This window comes from Pelodiscus sinensis, chromosome 2, assembly GCF_049634645.1.
Source record: "Pelodiscus sinensis isolate JC-2024 chromosome 2, ASM4963464v1, whole genome shotgun sequence".
Classification (NCBI taxonomy): Eukaryota; Metazoa; Chordata; order Testudines; family Trionychidae; genus Pelodiscus; species Pelodiscus sinensis.
This window is the reverse complement of record NC_134712.1, coordinates 21,589,168-21,606,559: the sequence shown is the minus strand read 5'-3', so window position 1 is coordinate 21,606,559 and position 17,392 is coordinate 21,589,168. Positions and strand designations below refer to the sequence as shown.

General features: G+C 41.1%; 1 protein-coding gene across 1 annotated transcript in view; it reads left to right on the top strand.

The window, feature by feature from the left end:
• The window catches only part of MTBP (MDM2 binding protein), a 58,238-nt gene that overhangs the window by 37,789 nt on the left and 3,057 nt on the right, over nucleotides 1-17,392 (top strand). Inside the window, exons 17-20 of the mRNA XM_075920177.1 lie at nucleotides 6,038-6,133; nucleotides 8,090-8,356; nucleotides 11,284-11,533; nucleotides 15,743-15,856. Of these exons, the coding sequence (XP_075776292.1) occupies nucleotides 6,038-6,133; nucleotides 8,090-8,356; nucleotides 11,284-11,533; nucleotides 15,743-15,856 (727 nt within the window). The remainder of the gene's footprint in view (nucleotides 1-6,037; nucleotides 6,134-8,089; nucleotides 8,357-11,283; nucleotides 11,534-15,742; nucleotides 15,857-17,392) is intronic.

The following is a 17,392-nucleotide window of genomic DNA, read 5'->3' as shown; positions in this document are numbered from 1 at the left end:
TGTTTGTTGGCTCAGCGCGATAGTCTGGACGCGCGGGTGTTGACATCAAAGGCATTTGTCAACCACCCAGGTATGCCTCCTGAGATGAGGTATACCTGGGTGGTCAACAAATGCCTTTGATGTCGACACCCGCGCGTCCAGACTATCGCGCTGAGCCGACAAACAGCTGATCAGCTGTTTGTCGGCTCAGCGCGGCAGCCATGTAAATTTAAATGAAGCAGCGATTATTTAAATCGCTGCTTCATTTTCCTATGTCTGGTAGCCTAATCTACATGCCTCTGGCGACAGAGGCATGTAGTCTAGACGTACCCTAATTTAAAGATGTGCTGATTGCACATGAATGGTAGACAATTGAAAATGAAGACTAGTCATAACAATGTGAGTCTTTTACAAAGTTTTAGTTAATCAGTGCAGATGCCTTCAGGATTTTGGCTAAATTAAATATAAAATTTTGTCATTCCAATTATTTGTGAGAGAGAAAAGTTAATAATTTGTTCATTACAAGAGTTTTTTTAATCCCCAATTTTGAAAAACCTCCAGCTGTGGAGTAGTTGGATTTGCTTGAATGGCTTGCTTTGAATCACAGTTCATGAAACCCTGAATTTGAAAGGATTTTGCTCCAACTCACTCATAGCAATAAATTGTAGAGTTGTGATGAAACTTTATCTCTTGAAGTGCTTTTACTGTAACTAGAAAATCTTTTAGAGCATTACAAGAGAATTTGGGTAACTGTGGGAAGTGCAGAACAAATGTATGAGGCGGTCTCAGATACTAAAGCAGGGCTGGCTAAAGTTCTTGCCTCAAAGGCTGAAAGGTCTGATTATGCTATACCCCATCCCACTCAGTCCAAAAGACAGAGTGAGTGGAGGCACGGCAGTGGAGATTTTCCAAAACTCTCTTTCCCTCCCTCCCTCAAGATTTCTTTTAAATGTGAAAGATGCAAGATTGAGAGCCTCTGTTCACACCATGCTTTCCTGCATCTCCATGCCTGTGTGCTTAGTCTTGATCTGGGTGAGCCGCTTCATGGACTTTTTTGCTGTAATAATCAATAGAAGTGGCAATTGTGGTGGTTTTTTGTTGTTGACGTTTTGAACAACGCGGGATGAACTGATCCACTGAAAGTCTTGTGACTCTGAGGAGTTGGATTAGGCCTTTCGCAATAAGGACTGAATTTTATTAGCTAACCAGGCAGTTCTGTGCACTTGCTTTACCAAGACCACCAACTTTCTACCATGCAGCACATTCTTGCTTTAAAGTAAAACAAACTACTAGGTAATAAGTACATATTTAACATGGGGGTATTTTTTAGCCTAGATTTTTCTTCCTTTTTAGTTTTCTCATGTTTTTCTCTTGTTTTCCCCTATTTCCTCTCCTTTTCTTTCTCCCCAGTTCTGTACAGTGGAGTTAATGGTACTGGCCTTCTTTATGAAGCACTTGAGCTCTGTGATGAAAAGAGCTATGCAAGAGTTTAGTGGTGGTGGTATTCATTCTCCAGTTATCCTTTATGAACACATGGGGAGAAAATGCAACTGTTGGAAATGGTTTCTTCTCCTATCTGCTTCTTTGTTTTTCTGATAATGTTAAAGCATCCGAGGGGCATGGGTGGTTTATTAGTACTTCTTATATTCAAAATTACTAGGTTGACAGTCTACAGTGGAGAGGTGGTGACCAAAGACCACAATGGTGATTTGATTCAGAATCATAACTAGGATTTAGCAGTTCTTAATAGCCAGGCCTGTGCTCCAGTTGGAACTGTATGGGAAATGATTTTCCCATCCCATGACAGTTTTTGAGATTTCAAAAAAATTTCCCATCCCAAATTGGATAAGAAGTAAATGAATCACAACAAAGTAATCATTTTTTAAAATGTCATGTCAATAAATTCTAAACATTTCACTTAGATATTAATCTTTAAAAGATGTTTATGCCTTTTTCTAGTATACATTAACTAAAATTTCAAAACAAAAAGCCATTTGAAACCAAGAACAAAGCTTTTCATTTTGAAAATGGTAAAACTTTTTTCAGTCATGACAACCATCAAAACCATGCTTTTCTGTAAACAGTTCTGGTTTTCACAAATTGATATTTTTCCAACAGAAGAAAATGTAATTGGAAAATGACTGATCAGTTCTAGCTTTAATCACTACATTTTGCTCTCTGTTAGAGCATTATGCAACAAAACCTTATGCAGGAAATGCAAGTGGCAAGAATTGTTTGTTTTCCTAGTCCTTCAGTGATAGCTAGCCCTCACAGAATGCTGCTCATTCATAGGTGTCATGAGTGCCATCTCAGATGATGAATTGATTTAGAGAGAAGTTGTGAGTTGCTCATGGTCACAGAGCAAAGTTAGTGGTTGAGCCAAGAATATAATCTTTATTTCCTGTCTCCTTATCCTGTGCTCTATCCATAGAGCCCCATTGCATCCCTGAACTTCTCCAATATTTGCATTCTTTCCTGTACTAGGTGAAAATGAGACAGATGAGAGGTATGGGCAACCATGGGAGCAGAAATAGTAGAAGTGAAAAAATGAACATAATTGAAGTCTACTTATTAATCCTTTCATGTATACATTGCAAGGTCTTCTCCCATCTAGATTTGAATTAAAAATTTGTTTTCTGTGTATTATATGGAATTGCATTGCAGTATACACAGCATCAACATGGAAAGGTTTTTTTCCACCTACATATATTTTGTGTGTGTGAATAAGACTTGCTGACTTTCTAGCTTGAGAGAACCTTTTCCTCCTCAGATGCTCTATGAATTGGGACTCTGTGTCAGGCAGATGAACTAGCTCAAAGGTGGATAAATAGTTACATATGCCTCACATTGCAAAGTAGTTCCTATTGTCTAAGCTTCATCTCAAGATTCCTGCTTCATTATTGCACTGGCATGCCCTTTAGAACATGAAAATAGACTCATGGGGCCGGTTTGCAGTAAAATATTATTGTGTATACACAGATTGTGTAGGACTATTTGATATTTTATTCCTGCTATGTGGCTATATAATGAAATTCAGAGCATAATTTAATATTGAAAGAATTCTATCTACATTCTTAAAAAAAACCCAAAGCTTGAAAATTTAATGGGAGGGAAAGTAATGATAAACAACATACAAACATGCAGGAAACACTGTATGGGCTACTGAGAGACAAGAGAGGGCAATTCAATGAAGTTGGTATTGCTGAATACTTTATAGATCTTCAGTAAAGTATCACAGACTGGGGAGGAAGCAACATCTTGCCTCTGGGATAAGTACCTTTTGTAGTTCAGTGTAAGTCCATCTCTAAACTAAATAGAACTCTAGTCTATTTTATGTTCTCAACTTGAGAGTTCAGGAAAATGCTTTGTTGATATGGAACATAATCCATAGAGATAACCCAACTGTTGGAAAGTGCACATTTGGAGATAACAAGTGAAAATGGTCAAACATTTGGGCATCAGGTAAAGATTTAAGATTTATTTTGAAATATTTTATTTAACCCATATCTCCTAACTACTGAAAGAACATTGCTGAGATTAAAAGGAACCATGAAGAAATTATAGTGAAAATTTCGAAAAGAAGATAAATTTATAGGAGCTTTTACAGAGACAAGGAACACCACCAGGAAAAATGATTTATGTATAATGGCTGATTGGATATAGTCTCTCTTAGGGTTTTTTTAAAAAGTAAGTTTAGCATATGAAAGTTGGTGAAAGAACTGCAAGTCTGAACTACCTGTCTAGTCTGAACCTTTCTAGTCTGACTGGCTCCAAACAAGAGAATTTTCTGGACCACGGGAGGTGAATATTGTCTAGCAACATTACCAACACTTCCACTGCTGACTGGTCTGAGAGAGGACTTTTGGGGGTAAATTAGAGCTAAATAACAGCACAGAACACTGAGAGCCGGGACTGGTGGCTGTAAACAAACTTTATGGGACTTTGGGAAACTTGGCCACTCCCATGAAAAGTGGACATCTGGCTAACTAAATTCGTCCCAGACGATGGATGTTTCTGGATGAGAGAGTTGTGGATTAGAGAGGTTCAATCTGTACAGTATGGTCAGGGCAGACTTCTATTTCCATTACATAACTTCCTTTTCTTTTAAGGTAATAAATGTGGGGATGAATCTTTGTTATAATTTATCTGTAATAAGCAGAAAGCTATGATCATTCTGAAAAATTGTTGATTGCCAATTCTTTCTGTGGTGCATTTGTAATAGATATAATGAATTAACACGTAAACGTAGTTTTCAAAAAAATCACTAGCCTATACTAATTAATATGTATCTGGCATTTACCTTTTTAAAAATTACTTTGAAAGCCCATTTGCAGTCGGTTAAGATTTGCAGACTATTTCAGTTAAACGTTTTACAGTATAAAATAGGTAACAACTATAGACAGGCCCACTGATGGGGGAAGGAGAGGGCAAAGGGGGCAGTTGTCCCAGGACCTGATGATTCAAAGGGGGCCAGAACTCCTGGCCTTCACTGCTGGTACTGCCGTAGCAGTACTACACTCGTTTAGCTTTGAGAACTGTGGTGGGAATTCCAGTGCCATGGTCTGTGGAAGCTGTAGGCCCCCCTGACTACAGAAATTGTTTACAAAGCAAAATAATATTAGGGTGGCATGATGGATCACATTTTAAAAAAAGGCAAAAAGCTTAGCTCCCAAATTTTCAAAGTTTGCCCTAATACTTTGTTTGCTTTTTCATATAAGTCATTGCTCTATTCTTTTGTAGCTTAAATTATGATTTGTGTTGCTGTCTGTATTGAAGAAGAATAAGAATGCATGCATAGGAATGGCACACATTTTACGTTTTTAATAGTATATAAGATTGCTTTTTTATGTGTCATAATTATCCTGAACGAGAGCACTCAAAACCTCCATTGAGTTAAGTGGGACCCATGCCCCCATAAGTACAACAGATGTATACCTTTTATTTACATTTGACATGCTTCAGACCATATTTCCCTCCTTCCTGTCACTATTAAAATACAGCCTAATTTATTTGCTTTTGTTAATTAAAATGGGGAGTGGAAAAGCAATAGCCTTAATCATGTTGGTGCATCAGTAATCTTTACTAGTACTTCAGATGTTATCATGGCACCAATTTCGTAAAGACAGTTCTCTATAGAGCTTTTGCTAATTAAACTCTCAGGAAACAAGCACAAAGAAGCAGTGGCGGTCTTCTGTGATAAACAGTGTATTTATTTTTATTATATTAGCATAAAATAATATGCTGAAACTCCCTTAAAAACAAATAGAATTCCTGTTCTTATAGGTTATACTTGCTCTTTTACTGGTAGATTAAAAAAAAAAGAAAACACAGACTCTACCTTATTAAAATTTAACAGAGATATTTTCTCTAAACTTTAGTAATCTCATCATGCTTTTTAATTGAAAATTCCAACTTTTGAATTTAAAGTGTATTTGCACTGAAAGAGCAAATCACTAATCTTTGAGTTTCAAAAGTTGCAAATCAGGAAGAGGGACTTAGAGACAGGTCCTGTGGGAGACTAAGAACAGTTGCCATGTCAGCTCCTTAATGCTGAAGTTATTTAGTATGAGGCAAAAATGGCAAATATCAACATTTTGCAATATATTGATGTGAAATTTTTTCACATTGCATATTTTTAATTGATGAAATATCTCACAAGTGATTGTAGTATTTTTTCTGTATTTTCAGTTAAAATGTACATACTAGCACATTAGTTTCATACTCGAAGGTTGTGCATTGGTAGCAGTAGATTGCCTTCCCAGAGTTTGTACTGAATAACGGGTAAATATAAATGTACATGAATTTCTAGTTTAATTCTTTGCATTTGTAAGCTTTTGTACATAGCATGTAGGGAGGTTTTAATCGGTAGTTGCATGCAGAACGAGCATTTGAAATAGCTTTTTAATTTAGTGACTCTTACACACAGGTCAATTATAGTGTTCAAGATGGCAATACACGACTTCATACTGGGCTTCAGTTAAAGTGCTCACTAAATAAAAATTGCATTTTTGATACTAACATATAGACCTAATTTAAAATACATACTCTTTTCTTTTAGTGAAAACGCTTTTCTTCTGACACCAGAGCTCACTCCACGGAAGCTGGGAGGTCTGTCTTTTGAAAAAGCAGCTGGGTGCCATTATCATGGGCTTGAGTAAGTTTCCTTGCACTGCTTGATGTGATTATTTTCTCAACACTGTCATCTAGCATAAAAGCCATGTTATAAATGGGGCCCTCTTTATGCAGACTGCATACTATTTCTAGAAAGTAGATCTACAAATATATCTGGGATATTTACTAAATGATTTTAGTCCTGAACATAACAAGGTTTTTGTCGATCATTCTCCCAGTTTATCCCCCTCCCCCAAATCCCCTCATTTTCTAGGCTGGTACCTATCAATTGTTATACTCCTGTCTCCTTGAGGATAATGAAGATTGTGACTTTGGCCTTATCTATACATACACACATTGTACTGCTTTAACTTCTGCTGCTTCTATATTCAGGCCTTAACGTCTGAGGGGGAGCTTCATTTGCATAATTAAATGTCTAAATTAAAATATGGTTTTATTGTATAATAATATTTTTATATAAATGAAAATTATGGTGAAGATTGCTATCTGTATAATATTCCAGAAGTGTGAGCGTGTGTGTCACTCTGAAGTCTAGCATGTCTGTTGAATCAGTATGAAATTGTAAAAACAGCTGCATGTTTGGTTGAAAGCTTCTTTTGTTTAGAATATCAGCAGCTCTAGTCATCGTGGTCTGTTACTGTCCAATTTAAGTTCTCAGCCATTTACAAAATACACTTGTGCCATGTACAGGTACATCAGTGATTCTCAACCTATTTATGTGTTACCTTGGGTCGCAAGTTGAGATCTACAGTGTGCCCCTTGAATTCCACTCCCACAGATGCCTATCCCAAGGTCTCCCACCCAGAGACCCCTTCACAGACTGGGGCCCAGGAGCAGACCTCTGGTGTGAGGGCCAAGCAGCAGGGATGCCAGGCAGCAGGGACTCCAGGACACTGGCCCCACAAGGCTGATAGCCCTGGACCTGGTGGGGCTGGGTGGCTGCCTCAGATCCTAGACCCAGCAGCACTGGACTTCCAGCATGGGAGGCTGGCCAGCCCTGACCCTACAGATTGGCTAGCAGACCTGACCCTAGATTCCTGCCACGCCGAGATGGGCAGCCTGGACTCTGTCATGCTGGGCAACCAGGAACCTGGACCCTGCAGTGTGTACCCATCAGTCTTTAGAGCACAGCTGAGCTGCAGCTGTGTGTTAACTGGGCTATGGGTTGAGAATCTCTGAGCTACAGTAAGATTCTATGCCACAGCAAGCATTGTAGATAATTTGGTTGAATTATTTATGACAGCGCATCACCCTTACTCTACAGTTCATTTGCATACAAAAATTTCACACACAACACCAAATAGTCACGCACACAACAAAATGAACCATGCACAAAATAACTCAAAATGCACACATAGCCATTCACTGCAACACAAAAACCTATTTAGGTGAGGGGTTTTTACAAGTGACTTTATACATTTTGTAAGAGAAATTAAAGTCCTAAAATACAGGAAAGGGCTGAACAATAACCCGTCAGTTTTGCATCCTGATCTGATGACCAAATTTCAGTAAAATGTAAAGCAAAGGGATTGATAATTTTAAACACTTAACAAGAGCCTGATTGTATTGTCAGCATCCCAGTACGTGTTCTAGGGAGAAATACCATTTCCATAATGTCTAGTCCTGCATTCCATAATTCAAGTAAACTTTCTGTTGACTTCAGTGGAAATTTTATATGAAAGAGAATTGGGTATGGATAGGGGAATTTGACCCATATTAAGTATGTAACCCAACTTCATCTTGTTAACTTTACTGTAGCATAGTCCATGAGAAAATCTGTCATGTATTCTAATTTATTAGGTCATTCAATGCTGTTGTCCAAAGCAACCTAACAATTCAAGTAAAGAGGCACTGGAGATCTTTCTGTTGTTGAAAATAAGTTTGATTATTCAGTTTTTCTAATGAGAAAAAAATCCCCCAGCTTTGTTACAGTGGTCACTGGCTTTGTGTTTCTGTTATTTTTTTATTTCAATTTCAGATACTGTCTAGATAACAGAAAATCTTTAGAGAGAGATGTGAAATTTGCTGAACTTCAGACTCGTCTTATTCGCTATGAAACACAGACTACCTGTACTAAAGAGTGCTGTCCTGTACCGTGTGTCTTGAGCCCTCTTCCATCTCCTGCAGTTTTGTCAGAGCCTGGAAGTGTCCCTGATGGTGAATCTTTACAAAGTGATCTCAAAACAGAAGTATTAAAGCTAAAACGCAGATCAAAAGACTTGGATTGCTTTTATCCCAATAAGAGGTAATGCACTAAATAAAATTTAAAAAATCATAATAGGAAATATTTCAGTCTCATGTGAGCACATCTTTCTTTTCATTTTAAGATATTTTTAAAGGTGCTATCTAAATGTTTGTGTTTATAATCTTCTTGCCTAAGTTTCGTATTTCTTGCGTGTCCTCTCATTAACTGTATTAGATGCAAGCCGCAAAATGCTGAGTGTCTCCCGAAAGGCACTAAAATGTGCCTATTAGCCACTGAAAATTATTATTTGTTTTGCAGTAGCATTGTACTAGGCCAGGGGTGTCCAAACTTTTTTCAAAGCGGGCCAGATTTGAAGAAGTGAACATGCGTGAGGGCCGTCCCCACACTCTCAGCCCCAAGGCAGAGGGCCCACGGGGTCAGAGGCGGGCGGAGAGCGCAGGGCACACCGGCCTCACGGCGGCCCGGGGGTAGGGCGAACCTGCAGCCGAGCGGGGGAGCGGGGCTGCAGACGTGCCCTACAGGGCAGGCTCTAGGACCGCGGAGGCCATGGGCGGCGGCGGCGCGGCCAGAAGCGGCGCGCTGGGCGCGCCAGTTCAAAAGAACGCCAGGGAGCCAGGAGAGGGGGAGGAAGCGGGGGCCGTATTAAACCGGAACACGGGCCGCAATTGGCCCGCGGGCCGGACTTTGGACATGCCTGTACTAGGCACTGTATAAACCTAAAATATTATACTCCATGGCCCCAAGAGCTCACAGTCTAATTATAGAAGACCCTCTGAAGTCCCCGTTCACCCAGCTCTGACTCTCTCCTCAAACTCTTTTTAAAAACCCAGTTATTCAGAATCCCCATAAGAAAAGTTTTTATTTTATTTGCATCAATGTAGAGCCATCAGCAAGTGCATATACTACAGCTGAGCAATTTCTGATCTTACTACTGTAATACTTCCCGTCATTTCCCCTCAGTTATTAGTTACACTCTCTTGTTGCCGCACATCCATTCTTCTAGCAGGAACTATGTCAAGTGGGGATTTTAATATACTTTCTCATCAAAGAATCTGCTAGATTCTGGTGTTCTGTATAAAAAGAAGTGTAATTGTGGTTGTTCCCCACTTCCCTGAATTAAGCCCTTATCTTAGGAGCTTCAAGCATTCTCTTCTTGACCCTGTCTTGGTTTAGATTCACGAGGAGACTAAAACACTGGAGTCAGTGACTTGCAAGGCCTATTCTTCATTTTTACTGCCTTAATAGGGAGATGATTCATATGGGAGAATGTGTCAAACAAAGGATTTTTTTTTTCAGTTAGGATGGATGCAGAGGGAGGTTTTCCTATCTACACACATCTGCTCTGTCCCTCCAGTTAACCTCTGTGATATGTTCCATTCTTTGTTTTGTCTGTAACATCTGCTATACAGAAGACCCCCTTCACTCTGTTCTGGTGTAGCTGTCAGAGCTAAGGGAAGAGAGTCTTCCTCAATCAATAGGAAGGACATTCTGTTAATAGGTTGCTACTGCTCACCATATTCAGCCTCCATTTTTTTGAGTGTACTGCATCTGTGAAGGATAGGAGGAGTGCTGGACAGTATTTGGTGTCTAAAGGGTTAAACTCAGGGGGTATGTCTACACTACCCCGCTAGTTCGAACTAGCGGGGTAATGTATGCATACCGCACTTGCTAATGAAGCCCGGGATTTGAATTTCCCGGGCTTCATTAGCATAAGCGGGGAGCCGCCATTTTTAAATCCCCGCTGCTTCGAACCCCGTGTAGCGCGGCTACACGGGGCTCGAACTAGGTAGTTCGGACTAGGGTCCTATTCCGAACTACCGGTACTCCTCGTGAAACGAGGTGTACCGGTAGTTCGGAATAGGCACCCTAGTCCGAACTACCTAGTTCGAGCCCCGTGTAGCCGCGCTACACGGGGTTCGAAGCAGCGGGGATTTAAAAATGGCGGCTCCCCGCTTATGCTAATGAAGCCCGGGAAATTCAAATCCCGGGCTTCATTAGCAAGTGCGGTATGCATACATTACCCTCCTAGTTCGAACTAGGAGGATAGTGTAGACATACCCAGGTAGCTTGGGGGAGGGAGGTTGGCAGGGAGCCAGGGAAAAGGTGTACAGCCAATGGGAAAAGGTGTTGAAATTTGAATTGGAAGATATACCTGCCTGCTGTTTTCTTTGTGTGAGTTTTAAACCAGAAGTTGGGGGAATAAGATGAATTAAACCAGGCAAAACTACCATGCCTGCAAGGAATACTGGGCATGGAAAGTAGATAGGAAAATATCTATTTAGTTGCGATCAGATTATTTTCCTTGTTTTGTTGTTTGGTTAAACTCCTCTGTGCTACATCCATGTGCCCACCGCCCCCGTACACTGTTTTTTAAGTTGTATCCCAGAGATATAATTTTTCTGTGTTTTTAATCTGTTCTTTTCTCAGTTGCTCTGAAACACCTAGCAACCAAGTATGCTTTATCAAGTATATCTTTGTTTTATTAATAAAATCACCTTTTTTAAGGTGATGATTTGATTCTTGTGTCCTGGAAGATGATAGGAGGTCTGTGTATGCATGCCTAAGACTCAGGGGTCAGCTATCAGATATTGCAGTTTGTTTTCTCTTTTTATTCCCAGCTCTCTTGTGGTAAAAGAGCTTGGGGATACCCCTCTGGAAGAAGTCTAAGTGCTTTCTTCCTGAGTTCAGGAAGAAAAGGGTTTTCTTTTGTTTCACTTGGTGGTGGCAGCTACCTCCCAAGGTCAAGGGATCTGTGACTTTGGGGAGCTTTTTAAGAAGAGGCCTATAGAGGCACGGTATTTAAGGTCTCTTGGGAGCCCCACATTCTTCACTCCGAGTGCCAGAGTGGGGAACAGCCTTGACAGCATGTCTTGACAGCATGTTGAAGACAATTATGGTAACCTTTTATAGTTGAGACAAAACAAGTAGACCATAAACACTTATCTGTTTTCTTTTTTTTTCTCCAGACTAATAAAAACTGAAAGCACAGATTCTCTCTCATCTCAGGCAAGTGGAAATAGTGTGGGTCACCATTCAGTAGATACTATAAGACAACGGCCAGGCAGAACATTGTCTCTGACATCTGCATCGGTTAAGCAGCCTAGTCGTCGGGACCACAAAGTAATTGCAGAGGCTGGCCCAGCAAGTGAGAGATGTGTGCAAGAATCAGAAACTTCAAAGCCAATTAAGGAATCAAGATCTCAGAAACATATACGGGTAAATACACACACACACACACACACACACACGTTTGTCTTCTGCCCCCCTCCCAAAAAGAAGATGATAATCTCAATTTTTAGCTTCATTCTTTCAAAATGTGGGCCAAATTCTCAAATCTTTATTGCTTAGTTCTGTGCAAGGGAAATTTCTAGAAATGAAGAGAAGTTTTGCATAAGTAAGGAATGCTAGACTGTAGGAAAAGAACTTAGTACACAATACAGTATCCAAACAAAGAAAGAAATAGCAATAAATAACTTGTAAAAAGGGTGAAATAGAAATGAATATAAATTAGAAATTATGAAATATAGATAATTGATAAGGGAAGCCAGATATCAGGAAAGAATCCATGGTTGGCAGTACATAGGACAATAAGATTTTTTGGGTGGGGAGATTTATCAGGAACAAAAATCTTAGCAATGGTATAGGCCAGTGTTTCCCAATTGGTGCTCCATGGAACCCTGGGGTTCCGCGAGGAGCTGGCACTCCCCTGCTCCCTCTGAAAGAGAGAGATCCAGCTAGCCAACTTCTTAAAGAAACAGCACACTTGTTTCCCGTTCCTCCCTGGTGACACAGAGGCGTAACAAGGTGGGGGCTGAGGGGAACAGTTGATCCCGACCGGCACACTAGGGGGGTGCCAGACAGGGGTGGCCCCACGTGACCCACAGCAGGGAGGGAAGCACTTCCCTTCTCCAAAGGAGCCGGCATGCACTGCCTGAACAGCTGTGGCTGTGGCACCTGGCAACTTTAGTTCTGTGTCCTTTCTGCGTGGTGGGGGGGAAGTCAGGAGACCTGGGGCTGTGCAGCTCCAACTGTGCAGGCGGCGCGCTCTGCCCTGAGACTCCGTGCATCCTCCACCCTCGCAGGATGGCATCGCGCAAGTAAGTTGCTGGGGTGCAGCAGCCCCTGCTGTTCAGGCAGTGCTCATGCCAGCTGTTTGGGGAGGGGAAGTGCAGTCGCACAGTTCCCGGAACTCAGAGATGCTGCAGGAGTGCCAGGTACTGGTGCCCAGACCCCTCCCCCCCCACGAGTACCCTGTTCCCTGCCCCTACTAGCACTGTCCCCAGCACCCAGGAGCACCCTGTTCCTTGTCCCAGCACCTTGCCACCCACCTCAGTGTCCAGGAGGACCATGTTCCTGACCCCCCAGGACCCTGCCACCTGCCTCAGCATCCTGCCCCTACACTCCGCCACCTGTGCCAGCATCCTGACATCCCACCCAACAGCACCCTCTTCCCGGCCCCAGCACCCCCTAGCACCGTGTCCCGTGCCCCCACCAGCACAGCTGGGACCACATTAGTGAGGCTTGGGAGTTTTGGAGGTGTTTTGTTTTGTTTTTTTTTGTTTTTTTGCATCTCACTTGTGTGGCCCCAGTTGACTTTTCTGTGGGTCAGTGACCCTTGACTCAAAACAGGTTCTCCTCCCCTCTAATAAATAAAGACAATGCTAAAACCTTTTGAGTTTGACATAATATTTCATTTAAAAATGAAGCCTTGCCAACAAGCGCCCAATTGGGGTCAAGCCCCCATCTCACTGCAGCATCATAACACTCCTAGACCACCTGACCCCAAATCTGAGCCTATCATACACTGGAACCCCCTGTCCTGAGCCTCTTACATTCCCAAACTCCTGCATCCCCACATCCTAAGTCTTCTGCCACAACACTCCTGCACCAGTTTAACAGTTATTTTGAGAGAAGGGTTTTCTCTCAAAATAACGCGTCTACACAGCGCGTTTTATTTCAAAATAGTGCTATTTTGAAATAGCACAATAATGCGATTATGCAAATGCAGCGCGAGATATTTAAATCCCGGCTTCATTTGCAACTCTGGTACGCCTACTTTGCATTCTTCTCTCGAAAAAAGAATGCAGTGTAGACATACCCATACTTACATCCTCCTTGCCCTGAGCCCCTCACATATCCAACCCAAACTCCTGCACCCTCATATCCACAAGTCTGTGGCTTGCTCGGCACCCCAACCTTCCACCTGAGCCCAACACTCTCCAGCCTGGAGCCTCCTCCCTGAGCCAGCATCCCCTTCTCCTGCATCAAAATTCCTTCCCAGAGCTTGCACTTCTCACCCCTTCCTACACCCAAATCTCTCATTCCCACCCCAGAGCCTGCACTTCCTGTCTCAACCCAGTGAGAGTGTATAAGGGCTGGGGCTAGCAAGTGATGGAGAGGAGAGGAACAGAGAGGATGGGGCCTCAAGGAAGGGGTGGGGTCTTGGAAGGAATGTGATTTTCATGCATTGGTGGGGATTTTCATGCATTGGTGGGTCCCTCTATATTCCCCCCCCCCCCTTTTTTTGCTTGACAAACCTAGGGGTTCCTGGAAATTCTGAAAAGGGTTCCAAGGCCAAATAAAATTGGGAAACACTGGTATAGGCCGATTAATAGAAGGAGATGGTGCTATTTGTTAAAGATGGAGAAAAGGAATAAGTACTTGGAAACAAGCAGGATGATGTGTTTGTAACTAGAGCTGCCTGGAAATGGAAATCCATTCCTGTGGGGAAAAATTTACTTTGAAAAAAAAATCCATTCCAAATAGCAGCAAAAAGTTAAAAACATGAAATTTTTTCATAGAAAGGGATTTCCAGGAAAATTCCAACTTGTAAGACCCAAAAGGTAGCTTTTTGGCTTTTTGCCTATAGAAAATGAAATTGACAAGCCTTCCCAGATGATTGCCAGATAGTGAGAACCTCAATTTTCCATCATTTCCCACACCCCTTAGTTTCCAGAGAGAACAGTAGGCTGCTGAAAATGTGGGGCAGGAAGAGAGCTGCGGAGCTCTGCTTCCTTGCCTCCCCCAAATCTGTTTGCCAGAAGGGCAACTGGGGCAGGAAAAGTACTGAGGTGCTGAAAGAGGGCAAATATTGTACCAGTATTCAAAATCAGCAGAAGATGAGTTGGGTAACTATAGGCTGGTTAGCCTGACATCAATCAAAGGCAAATAAACTGAGAACTCATTATGGGATTCAATAAAAAAAAAAGATGGGGTTTATTATTATTATTTTTGTAAAAATGTATTATTATTATTTATTATATGCTAGTCGGAATGACTTATGGAAATAGGCTTTGCTGAACAATCCATATATCATTCTTTGATAAAAGTACAAGGTTAGTCAATAAAGGTAAATAAATGACAGTGTAAAATGTAAGATGTTTGACTTAATACTGCTCAACATTCTAACTGAAAAAAGACGACCTATCAATAAAGCCCACATTAAAAGCAGGCTAACTGACAGAGCTCCCAGTAGTCATCAGTGGAGAATCTCATCAAATGGAGGTTTCTATCTCCTATGGATTTCACAGAGATTGGCCTAGCCTCAGCTTTTGCATTAATGGTCTGATGTAATAGTGTAGTCAATTAACTGATTAACCGATATGCAAAAGCTTATAGGCTAATGCTATAGACTACACACATTCACCCCCTCATTCCTGCCAGTAAATTTTTAAGCAGGCTGGCCAGCAGCCCAGCTCAGTCCTGGCTTGTGCTAGGTCCAGGACCTACCCCCGCTGTGGCTCTGCATTTAAAGTGTATTAGGAGCTAGCCTGCCTCGTGCCCAGTCTGGGAGCTTAGCCCTCCCCCTGGACAGCAGCGTGGGGTGACAGGCAGCCGGTCTGCGAAAGGAGCTGTTTTTTAAACTGACCCCCCCTCGAGGACCAGCTCCTACATGGCACCCCATGCTGCTGCCTCCGATACAGAAGCAACAGTGCGACTCTGTGGAAGTGGGGCTAGAGCGCACTGGCTGCCAGTCCCAGCCCCGGAGACTATAGAATAGTTGAGTAACCAATAAGAATGAGGTTAGTCGACTATTCAATTAATTGATATTTAACGTCCCTATTTTAATTAATGCCTAGGGGTTACACAGTGTGTTCCATCTTCAGAACAGTATGTAAATGTTAACTAATCCTCAGCGCTCAGGTGAAGTTGATCTTCTCTTCATTTTCCAGATGACAGAAATGGAAACTCTGTTAAATAACTATGCCCAATGCTGCAAAATGAACTTGTACCAGAATCAAAGCTTGAACTGAGGATTTCCTGTCTTTTTAGTTCCATACTCAGTCCAGTTCACCAAGCTGCCTCCCTAAAAATCATCTTTGATGCAAAAGGGGAAGAAGTTATAGATGGCTTTATTCTTTAAAAGTGGGCTTGTTATGGAGATAATTGATCCTAATTCCTCAGTGTGCCTGTGTTGTTTCCCAGATGCTCAGGGAAGTGGTTGCTAAAACACTTAAGAAACATGGCATTGAAGAAAATCACAAATGCTTTGCGTCATGCAGCCAGCGTCTGTTTGAGATATCCAAGTTCTATTTAAAGGTACGTTTTCCCCCCCTCTTGCTCTCAACGTTTTATGTAGTTACTCTACCAAACCTAAATGCAGGGATCCCTGATCAAGATTGAAGGGTCCAAATACGATACCTTTTAAAAATATATTAAAATATATTTTAGCGTTATTTGCATCCTAATTGCTGAAAACTTTTTTGTAAAACTTTTGTAGAAGGAACCAGACCTAAATTTGTCTGCTCCTGGACATGTGAACTTATTTTTTGTGCTTCCAAGTTGAAGGGCAAATAAAATTATAAAACTGAACAAGAATCCTAATATCCCAAATATAATGAATGGGTAAATCTGATTTTAGGAGGTCCAGTCTTGACAGTGCCACTATTTCCTAGTTGGTAATATTAAGCAAATAAAATATTAAAGATTTTTTTTCTTCACTAATCAAGACCATATACTACATTTAGTTAGTGTATATTTTCAGGCATATATACTGGGAAGCTGTTGTGGAAGAAATTTTGAATTTCACTAGCAAACTTAGAGCAAGGGTTCACGTCACTGCAAGATATTTCTCATGTCTGTTTTTCAAACACTTTAATCTTTTAGTTTGGCAAATTGAATTGCATGTGAGGTGCTTATTTAAATGTGTTACTTCACACTGGAGCCACTGACCACCTATGACCATCTGTTGTTTCTATTTTACGTAAGAAAGGTTAGCAAGGCTTGTTCTTTGTAATTCATTTTCCCTCTCCAGTAAGACCATTAGGCCAAACCTTGACCTGTTTTTAAGATAGGGAAATTTCAGAAATGCAAGTTAAGCCCGTTTTTCCAGTGTATAATTGGGTGCATATGGTAAAGTGGAGTAGCTTGCACTTAGTTAATGTTGTGTAGGAGTAACATATCCCAAGGAGTCAGAACAATGAGATAGAGTAAGAAAAGCTATCAAGAAGATAGCATATGAGAGAATTTGTAGGGGTGGGAGAAGAACAAACAAGCAGATGCTTTATCTTACATTCTTCTGTTAGTTTTTTTGCTACATGGCCCTTCAACCATTTCTGTCACCTCTGTGTATAAATTGCAACTGCTTTGCACGCCTGTTTGACATTTAATGAATTCAGATTACGCTGCTTTACTGTTTGTACCCACTTGCATACATTTTCTGACCAACTTACACCAATCTATAGTAAATGCAATAGTAAATGCACTGGTATTTATAATCTATTGAACATGTCCTTGGTTTCAAAAGTAGTTTTATCAATGTCTTACATTGTGCTGCAGTTATTTTGTACTTTTTATTTGGATTCCCTCAATGGATAACAGCCAATCATCAGTCTGGAGACAAGTAAAGATCTCTTTTATCATCAAAAGCCCTCTCCTGACTTGACTTGCAGTAATAATCAGTCTCTTAACACTTTATGTATTTTTCTTCCCTTTTTAGAATCTAATCTAAACACTGATTGCAGAGGTTTTAAAAACTTTCCCTCACTTACCTAAAGCTTTAGGAAACCATTATGTTTCTTTTGTGATAATGAAGAGCACAGTCATTGCTCTGGACAAAGCCCATTGATTGCAAGG